This window comes from Eschscholzia californica, unplaced genomic scaffold, assembly GCF_041429995.1.
Source record: "Eschscholzia californica isolate CP2 unplaced genomic scaffold, dmEscCali1.0.p SCAF_5, whole genome shotgun sequence".
NCBI classification, from domain to species: domain Eukaryota; kingdom Viridiplantae; phylum Streptophyta; class Magnoliopsida; order Ranunculales; family Papaveraceae; genus Eschscholzia; species Eschscholzia californica.
Window position 1 is genome coordinate 46,803,054 of NW_028238472.1, and position 10,578 is coordinate 46,813,631.

At 35.4% G+C, this 10,578-nt stretch overlaps 1 protein-coding gene and 1 pseudogene across 2 annotated transcripts; both read right to left on the minus strand.

The window, feature by feature from the left end:
* Nucleotides 1-1,479: 1,479 nt before the first annotated feature.
* Nucleotides 1,480-3,247, minus strand: LOC147539831 (putative sugar phosphate/phosphate translocator At5g25400). The gene has a single exon (XM_086640810.1). The coding sequence runs from the start codon at nt 2,929-2,931 to the stop codon at nt 1,882-1,884; it is 1,050 nt and encodes a 349-aa protein (XP_086496936.1). The 5' UTR covers nt 2,932-3,247; the 3' UTR covers nt 1,480-1,881.
* A 5,028-nt stretch (nt 3,248-8,275) lies between these two features.
* On the minus strand, nt 8,276-10,049 carry LOC147539832 (pentatricopeptide repeat-containing protein At5g66520 pseudogene; annotated as a pseudogene). The gene has a single exon (XR_015226462.1). The product of XR_015226462.1 is annotated as a pentatricopeptide repeat-containing protein At5g66520 pseudogene (transcript).
* Nucleotides 10,050-10,578: the final 529 nt, after the last annotated feature.

Consider the following 10,578-nt stretch of genomic DNA (forward strand, 5'->3'; position numbering starts at 1 on the left):
AATGAATACTCGTACTATATATGTATGAAGTTGGTGATAATAATCTTTGAAAGAGTTTCCGGTATTTCAAAAGTTCAAGCAAAATATTGTCGTAATATATAAAACGCTGAGTTTCTAGTTGTCTTCTTCTTTCTTTTTGGGTAAACAGGGTTTCTTTCGATCTTCTTCTTTTGCTCGAAAGAAACTATCTTCCACAAAGAAACAAACCCTACCAGAACCCAGACGATAATCGACTTCATGGATTTCTAATGCCACGAATTGACTACAGACTCTCCAAGAAAACTACAAGGAAAGCTTAAACATGATTGTCATGGATGTGCAGGTCACATTCCAAGTGCTTCTATGGTAAATAAAACATAATTCAGAACTAATGATAAGAATAGTGGCTATTGTTCTTTATTAGATATTCTCTAACCAACCCATGTCATTTTTCATTCTTCTCTCCCTATTCTCTAACTTTGACCAAAAAGCACCTCGTTCCTCTTCGGCTGTTTCCATCGCTTGCCAGTTTAACACTACAGAAACCGAAACTTGATTCCGCTTCATGTCATATTTTCCCAAACTAAATTCTGCAAAACTTACTTGATTCTATGACCTAACTACCTTTCTTCTCTTCATGTAACTAGTTCACCTTAGCTTTCATCTGTAACAGACTCACGTTTCTTACTGCTCAAGCTTCGGCTCTCATAAGGTTATATATCGGTATCGTATATTCGTAGATACCCCATTTCTTATGGGAGAAAGTACTCTAACCTCTAAACCCAAAGATCACCCCTATAAATTTTAATCGATCAAATCACAATGTCTGATTAAGTACTAAGTTTACTCAAGACTTAAATAAAGGACTTCTCCCCGAACTCATGTATAATTTCATCGTTCATGTATAAACGAGAACACCCATTATCAATTATGTATATTTGAAGAGGCAATCTATTCTAAACATCAACATTTTTCATCGTTCCTGTTCGGCTGTTTCCATCGCTTGCCAGTTTAACACTATACAAACCTAAACGTAAACTTGATTCCCCTTCATGTCATATTTTTCCATACTAAATTCTGCAAAAAACTTAACTCTCAAGTTCTAGCTATCTTTCTTCACTTCCAGTAACTAGTTCATCTCGGTTTTCATCTGTAACAGACTTGTGTTTCTTACTGCTCAACCTTCGGCTCTATAAAGTGATAAATTGGTATTGTATATTCATAGATACCCAATTTCTTACCGCAGAAAGTACTCTAAACTCTAAATCCAGAGATCACCCCAATAAATTTTAATCGATCGAATGACAATAATGCCTCTCTGGGTACTACGTTTTCTCTAAGATTTAAATAAGGACTCCTTCCCGAACTCATGTATAATTTCATCATTCATGTATAAACGAGAACATCCATTATCAATTATGTATATTTAAAGAGGCAATCTATTGTAAACATCAACATTATTCGAAGAAATAACATAAAAAAAACTCGAATACAACAGACTGAAAATAAATAGTATTTAAATTCCCCAATAGAACATATGGTTCCTACATGTACTTGAGAGTAACTCAAAATAAAGAACAAAAGATAAGTAAATCTAGAGGGTCTTAAGAGTTCATCTCTCTATTCAACGTAGAAACAACATTGAAGCTATAACTAGCAACTTAAGACTCTCGACTCCTCAAGATCACGATAAGTAAACTACGAAACTCGTATATAATAGATAGTGGAAACACGTAAAGAAGAAAATTCGCGAAAAACCTGAATTACGCAAGACACGAAGGAGAGAGAAACCGAGACAATTCATCTTCACCGAATCATTGCACGCCGAAATCATTCCTCCTACTCTATCCTGGTTCCGAGGATGATGATAACCGAAACGCAATGACCTTTGAAAATAATAACTTAGGCCTCTGAATCATCTTTTTTACCAGTCCCCGATCCTTCTCTCTCTTCCAACAACTTCCCAGACTCTTCATCAGTGGGTTGAGCTTTCTTTTGTACATCTTTGTTAGTAAGTGCTTGAAATTTCAAGTAATTGTAATAGGTAACACCCAAAAATGCAAGTCCATATCCAATCAAATTAACCATGGTAACAGTATCTTTAATAACCCTCCATGAAAATGCAATCAACAACCAATCTTTAACAACTCCGGCGACATTCATTGTAAGAGCAGAAGTTTTACCAACCAACAAGAACACAGCAAGATTCAAAGCAAATGCACAAGAAGAATTCGTACCGAAGATTACCCAATCAAAGTGAAAACTTGATGAATCTCTCAAAAGAGGGAATTCAACAACTACCCAAGGAACAAACAAGAAGACTAAACAACATGGAGCAACATAATATAAAGATGTAATTGGATTTAGGGTTATACCTTTAGAAGTAAGCAAGATCTGAATCAAAACCAATCTAGTAGCTTCAAAAGCAACAGCACTAAGTTGAAGAATAACACCCCAAGTATCAAATCTAGCTTCACCATAAGCAGCAATTGCTACCCCAAATGAGATTGAAAGCATATTAGCCATTGTTTTAGTTTTGAATGATTCTTTTTTAAACATAACACTGATTGAATAAACAGCAACAGGCATTAGGGCTTTCAACATTTGAATGAAAGAAACAGATAAATAGATGTAAGCTGAATTAGAGAACCAAAGAGAAAGTGAATAAAGAGCTCCAATTGGAACAACAGATGAGATATAAAGCTCACGAGACATTGAAACAGGTTCAACAAGTTTGAGTACACGAACAAGGAAGAAAGCTAGGGCAGAACAGAAAGACATGTGGATCATGGTTAGAGAGATTGGGAATGGCCAATTGTACATCTTCTTGTCGAGTATGTATTTGTTGTAAACGATGACAGTGAAGCTCAAGAAGATCCATATTCCAACGTATGCGTAAGATAATAAGATCTTCTTGATAACGCTCTCGCTTAGAGAACCTCCCTTCCCCATGTTCTCTCTCTGTTGAAACCCTAATTACTGAAGAAGAAGAAGAGATCTGGGTCTGGTCTGGGTGGTGAGAATTGTTGATGAAAATGTGTGAGTAAAGAAGAGGGAGATTTGTTTTCTCTCTCTTGCTTGCTGACTTTCTCTCTCTACGTTTCCGTGATTGAGATGGGGAGGAGTTGGTGGAGGAAGGGTCAGATGTACAAGAACAAAAAAACGGAAAACGCAGTTAAGTAGAGAGAGAGACCAAGAAAGAGAATCTTGTTCCTTTTGAAATGTTAATGGGCTTTTTAGGTTTTTGTAAATATTTATGGGCTTTTATGTTCATAACCCGAACGGATCGTGGTGGTCAGTTTATAAGTGTGAGAGACAATTTAGGTGTCGATTGTTTTGAGGCAAGAGAGACCACAGATAATGATGTCATAATGCTAGACTGATATATAGATCATTCTGCATGTTTAGGGTTTCTTATTTTTGCCTATGTAAACATTGTATTTTGATGTTTCGTAAACAATAACTTTTCATATTCAATGTACATGTAATGGTTCCAATATTAGTAACATGAATGATTGGGATCTGAAAAGGATTGTCTCTAAATTCGTAGTGGACAGATATACTTTTCTCATGTGTTATCTCTCTTAGTTAGTTGGTTAGACGAAATCAGATCAGTGACCTCTGATTATTGTGTTCTTTCTTTTCTTTTTTGCTTGTTATCGGTGTTGGGTTAGAAATGACATTCTTGATCTATCTATATTATGACTCCCAATCCCAAGTTAAAGAGAATAGCAAATTCAACCCTTCTTTAACTTTGGATTTATCTACCCAAAATCTAATTGTTCAAATGTGATTCTTAATGCAGTCAGTATATGCCCGAAACTATTATAGAATTCAAATGTTGGTAATGGCATTCTACTTTTGGCTAGATAAATAAAACATATGGGCGATGATTAGATGGATTGTGCTAATTAATGTCTCAAGAAATTGTGTTGTGAGAAATTTGGTTAAAACTCGGATAAATTCTTTGTTTTGGTGAAAAGGGATTAGTTCATTTTTTTGTCTTCAGCTCATAGGTATTTTTGTTAATTTGTGATAACTTCTAACAACTTTACAACACTTTGCGACAGTTTTGCAACACTTTTCGACAGTTCCTCCTGACAGTTTTGTCACACTTTCCGACAGTTTTACAATACCTTGCAATAACTTTACAAAAAATATGGAGTTTTAACCAAACAAAATACAAATATTTTGGTTTTTAACAAAAAAGAAAATGTAAATTTTTAGTTTTTAACAAAAGAAGATGTAACTTTTCTTGTTAGCTTAGAAAAATTTAAAATTAGGTCTTCGGATCAATTTCGAGTTGGGTAAATCCAAAGATATTATCAATCAAAAACATCACTAAAAGCAAGGGGACCCCAAATTAGAATGAGATACCAAAAATGGGAATCGGGTGAGGGGGATATTCGGAGGGAGTGAATTCAAAATGCAAATAAAATCAAAGGGAGCGATTTAACGCGTGTTTGAAGTCTTTAGAAATCACATGGCTTGCATGCATTTGACCTTCTTCACTATTTAACGTGACCCTTCCCAAAGTGCCCCACCACTTTACTTCTTTAACACAAAATCACTACCTACCTTGTTTACAACCTTATATTAAGGGCTAATTTTCCCAATGGTCCCCAAATTCTTACCAACTCTCTCTTTTGCCCTTTGAATTGCAGTTAATAGATTTATTTCTTCCTTGTATTAATTAATCTGTCAAATACCGTTAAATTTTTATTTATGTTCACATGTTTTCTCTTCGTTCGTTCCTCTATTTATTTAGGAAATTGGTCGAAAGTCCGATATTTTTTTTAAGTTAAAAGGACAAGTTATATTTAGTTTGGTTAAAAAATCAAAATTTGTAGTATTTAGTTTGGTTAAAACGAAAATATTTGTATTTTGTTTGGTTAAAAACCTCTTGTAATCAGTTACAAACCTTTTTCAAGCGGTTGCGATCCTTTTTCGGACTTGCAACCTTTTACAAGTTGTTACAAACATCTTGCAATTAGTCACAAACCTCTTGCGAACACTTACGAAGATACTTAGGAACTGAAGACTAGAAAAATTGAGTGAGAGTGGTCCTCTTTCAACAAAAAAAAAATTTACAGTGAGTTTTGACCAAATTTCTCTTTTTATATTATTTCTATCTCGTTTCAATTATCCTCTGTTATCCTCAAATTTTCAATAGTCAAATTAGTCTAGATACGTCTTCATTCGCAATTCGATTACTTTGGTTGGTTTATATGTGATATTGACAACCTAACAAACAATTAAGTGGATTAAGGAAATAACTTTTAGTAGATTAGGTGCAAGTGATCTAAATGTCACAATTGAAACCTAATTTGGGGCTATTGTAAAGAATTTAGGCAACTTAGCAATACAAAGTATTTTTCTTACTTTGTGTATTTGTTTTTTATTTTATAAATAAGAACCTATTGCTTTTGAGAGAGAAAGAAAGATCTCTTTAAGTCAAGATTAAGTCAGTTATAATTAACAACTCAAGAGTATCTTAAGACTATGTGGATGTCACGTTGACTGTACTCTAAGAAAGTTGTCCCAGTAATTTATTAATTAAGCGGTTATCGTGTTTATCACATCTTCATGATGTATCAATGTCTTGTAACGATTAACGTAGATCGTAGTCGATTTCTCAAAAAATAAAAAAGGAAACTGGACCTATTAGCCCTTGTAAATCTGCTGTGATAATAATTGTATGTCTTTAGGTAAATTTGTTGCAATAATAATTAACTATAACTATAAAATCTATATAACTTGTTTTTGTAAGTAACAAAAATGAACTTTTTGTTCCCACATTTTCTTATTCAATTGTCGTTTCCCTTCTCTTCTCAATCGGAAGGTCATTTTTTTTTTGTTACATAGACTCCAAGAATCATTACATTCAACATGACATAAATACATCATGAAAAAAATAGGTGAAATGAATAAGCACTATAAATAAATGTCACATAAAGACGTTAAGGATATCCTAGAAGCATATGAAAACCCTATAAATAAATAAAGGCTGGTGGCCGAAGTCTATTGTATTAACTCAATTGCAATTACTAATCATTAAGAGAAGGAACAGAAGGTGATATTTATTTTAAATGATCATTTTTCTTGAATATAGTTAGAAATATTAGCATTTTTTTTGCCCCTTCCACACTTCTCATGAGTCTTTTTCATATTTTAAATTCACCTAGTCATCTTTAAAAGTATTATATTTATATGATGAAAAAAAACAAAAATATAGTAATATTCAAAGGTTGGTAGCGTCTAAAAAGTCAATGATGTTTCAGGCTTACCAGACCCATTATATATGCAGTTTTAGAATATAATATCCAACATATTTTCTACATGACTTTTCTGAAGTACTCCAACCTTTGAATATTACCATGTTGAGGACAAGTTAGGGCATGTTGAGGAAGTCTTTGGATTTTAGGGCGTGAAAGCCTTAATTATGTATTACGTTCTTCTTTGTAGGTGGATAGTGGTTGATATCTAGTCCCACATACAAAACACGCCAAATAGCACATAAATGAATTGACAAATTCAATTTTGAGTGGATATTTGTAATGTGTGACTAGTTGACAAGACCCCTTCGGAAGGTCGGTGTTTTGGGAAACAATAATTGTTTACGGGAAAAAAGTGAAAACTTAAGAAAGCATGAACCAAGCACATCCTTAAAGTCGCCGGCAAAATGTAGCTGGCCAGAGTTGTCCGACAACGGCCAACGACTTCTTGTCTCTTCTCTCTCCCTTCTTCTTTCTTCTCGCTCTCTTCTCTTTCTCTAACTCTGGCGAAGGGGTTCCCCCTTTCGCCGAAGATATAGAGAGAGAAGAGAGAGGGAAGAGATAGAGAAGAGAGAGAGAAAAGAGAGGGAGAAGAGAGAGAGAAGAGAGGAGAAAATGTTGTCAAAGATGGTGAAAGTGGCGCAGGAATTTGTGGTTGAGGTCGCCAGTGTTGATAGTGGAAGTGGGAGAGGAAGAAGAGGGACGAAGCTGAAAATATTAAGTGTTTGGAGAAAACAAAAAAAAATTGTTTCTACCCAAAATTTTGTATCTGAAAAATTTCTTTAATTCCCCAAATCACCCACCCCTCGAAAAGGTGGGAGGGAATCTCCGCTAGTTTATGTAGCTGGAGAGCAGATAGAGGAAGAGAAAACAGAAGGAGATAGAGGAAGAGAAAATAGAATGATGTCGGTCGGAGAAAGTGTTGCTTGTTAGCCCCGACCATTTTTTTTTCGATGAGATGCCCCGACCGTTTGATCAGTAGCTTTTCAGCTGACATACCCTTAAGTTTTTTTTTCTTTGTTTTGTTGAACAGACATACCCTTAAGTTGTGAAAAGAAAATATAAGAGAGAAAAGATAGTAATTGGAGAAAAATAGAGGTAGAACTCTAAAAAGAAATTATTTAAACTGGTCTTGAGGGCTAAAAATTTGACCTCCAAACACATATATAGCCAATTTTGGGTGGTCATAGTGTGGAGCAAAAATTGAATTAGCCCATAACAATATATATATTTTCCATTTGCTCCATGTTATGACTAACTCACTAGTTTGACCCTCATATTTTGACCAACAGGCTACTTCTCCGCTTGGTTAAAAGTTGTGTTAGCGTGTTAAGTTACAATTTTCTCTATCCGGATTATGTTATTCTCTTTTTCTTCTCACACCTTTGTTACTTCCATACTGTCATTTGCACTATCAATGAATTTTACAACACCATTTTTATATATTGGACAACCCTCCCAAACAACATCCAAACTATCTCACCCTCAATGACTACCACAAGATGGTTGGGCGCTTTCCGCGAGGAAGTCCAGTCACAATAACCCAATTCTTGACAAGATTGACTCGAAGTTCTTGGTTCATGATCCAGAGTCCTGATGGGTTTGCCTGGTGGGTGGTTTAGCACACTTTCCCTGAGAATGTTTGGTCGTTTATGAACCAGTTCTTGACAGAATTGAATCGAAGATCTTGGTTCATGCTCTCGAGTCTTCAGTTTGTGCTTGGTGGGTGGTTAGATAATGGAGGAAACACAAACACAACAATTCACATTACGTATAACATGTCAAATGCAACACAACTCTGAGCCAGGTGCTCCAAGGCTCCGATGCTTCTCTTGGGTTTGATATATCATAATGTTCATACTACATAATATAATGAGGCATTGGTTTTCTCGATTTCCAGTATAAAAGATCCGAGCACACGTTTTCAATGAATCGACACTGAGAAATATGGAGTTCGAATAGATGTTCTTATTCTAAGTATAGATGTCTAATATAACTCATTTACACAGAAGGGATGTGCCTTTTCTGAAGTTTATTGATTTCTATATTAAGAATATATTGGGTTTGAATCGTTTGATAATCAAAATTTCAACAAATATAAGACATCCTCTGAATTCGCTAACTTAAACAAAGAAACAAGAATCTTACAGATCTCCATAGCTTGTGGATGAGAAAGATCACCTGCAACAAATTCTTCAACTACGCCTTCCACTTCTATCGAACTACAACCAGGTTTCTTCTTCAATCCCAACTCATTTAACGAGTTTCTCGTTCTATTTGCTTCCTTTTCCCAACCAGCTTCTTTATAGATATTATATAAACTCACGTAAGTTCCACAATCTGCAACTCTCAAATTCGAAAGCTTTTTCCAAATTCTATTACCCATTTCGACGTTTCCATAGATTTTACAAGCACCCAATAGAGCTCCCCACACATTTGCATCTCCTCCAATGAATCCCCCCATTTTTTCCTCGATAAACTTCTCTGCTTCCTCTAGAAGCCCTGCTCGAGCCAAAAGATCAACAACACATGCAAAATGCTCAAGCTGGGGCATAACCCGATATACCGTTTCCATCTGATCAAACAATTTAAGACCTTCGTCGACTAAACCAGCATGTGTACATGCAGTAAGAATAGCCACAAAGGTTGTCTCATTGGGTTGTGTTTTTTGGGCTACCATTTGATGAAAAAGATTGATCGATTTCTTTGCATCACTATTCATAGCAACACCTGATATTATAGCATTCCAAGCTCCAACATCCTTGTTTCGAATCCCTTCGAAAACTGATAACGCTACTTCTATACATCCACATTTTGCATACATATCAAAAATAGCTGTGGCCAATATCGAATTGGAGTCAAGATTGCACTTTCTCACAAAAGAATGAACCCAAATCCCTTGCCCGAGAGCTCCAAGATTTGCACAAGCTGTTAGAACACTCACTAGAATCGACTCATTCGGTTCTATTCTTGTCTCTTGCATCTCTCTGAAGAGACTCAATACCTCTTTAAAGTCGCTTGCTCGTGAATACCCAGCCATCATTGCACTCCAAGAAATTACATTTCTCTCAGGCATTTCATCAAACAACTCTCTTGCTTTCTCTAACTCACCCATTTTCCCATACCCATCAATCATAGATGTCCATAAAACAACATCCTTCTTAGGAATTCCATCAAACAGTTTTCTTGCAGTTTCCATACTCAAATTTGAAGAGTAATAAACAATGAGAGCACTCAAGATAAATGGGTCATCTGCTAATCCAAATTTAATAACATGGCCATGAACTAAATAACCAATTGATTTGGAAAAAGGCAAAACAAGAAGAGTACAAGCTTTGATTAATGGTGGGTAAGTGTAATTATTAGCAGTTAAACCATAATTTAACAAATCAATATAACATAAAATGGCAGAAACTGGAGAATGGGTTTTTACATAAGCTCTAATCATGGTATTATATATGAAGGTATTCCGGTGAGTAAGATGTTGAAAAATTAAGCGAGAATAAGCGAAGAAATCGGGATTGCCGGAGATGGCTGTGACTGAGAGGAGATTGCCAATTGCAAATGGGGATTCGGGAAGGTCTGATTTGAGAAGGTGAGCGTGAATTTCTTTGAATTGGTTTAGGTTTCTGCATTTTTGGAGAAGAAGAAGAAGACCGTTATTATGGCGGTTGTAATTCTTCAATGTCTCAACGGTTTTTTGAAACATTAGGTGTATGAAGGCTTTGAGGGAAGGGGAAGCATTTCTAGGTTTGGAAAACTATTTTCTAAGGAGTGTTTGGACCGTTAGATAAAAGAACCCTTGAAAAAGAGTGCTATTTTTTGCACCAAACTCTATAGTGGGTGCTAATTTTTGTAACTCTTTTATCAGCTAAACAACTCATTTATTTAGCTGCTAATTAGACAAATCACTGCTTAAGAAAGTCTGACCAAGATCTAGATTGTTCACATTGCACGGATAAGATTTACGGTTGTCTGACTTGTGGGTTGAATTGATATGTTGCTTATTCGTTGCTAGCATACTTACGATTATCTTCAAGTAACAATTCCTAGCATACTTACGATTATATTGCTCAACTATATTTCTCGACTGATCCAGATGCTGCACAAACAAACATTTTTTCCCCTTTCCCGGGTTTACCAACTTTGTAAAATCCACCTTAAGCTGTCACCCCATTAAATCTTATTCAAATTCAATATTAGAGAACCAAACTGAATTTTGCACTTTGAGGGAACTTTAAAGAAAAGAAATTCTAAATATTTGTGGCACTTAGAGTTTTTGGGGGTTGCAATCAGATCATCTTGTGTCATCCAAAGAGTGAAA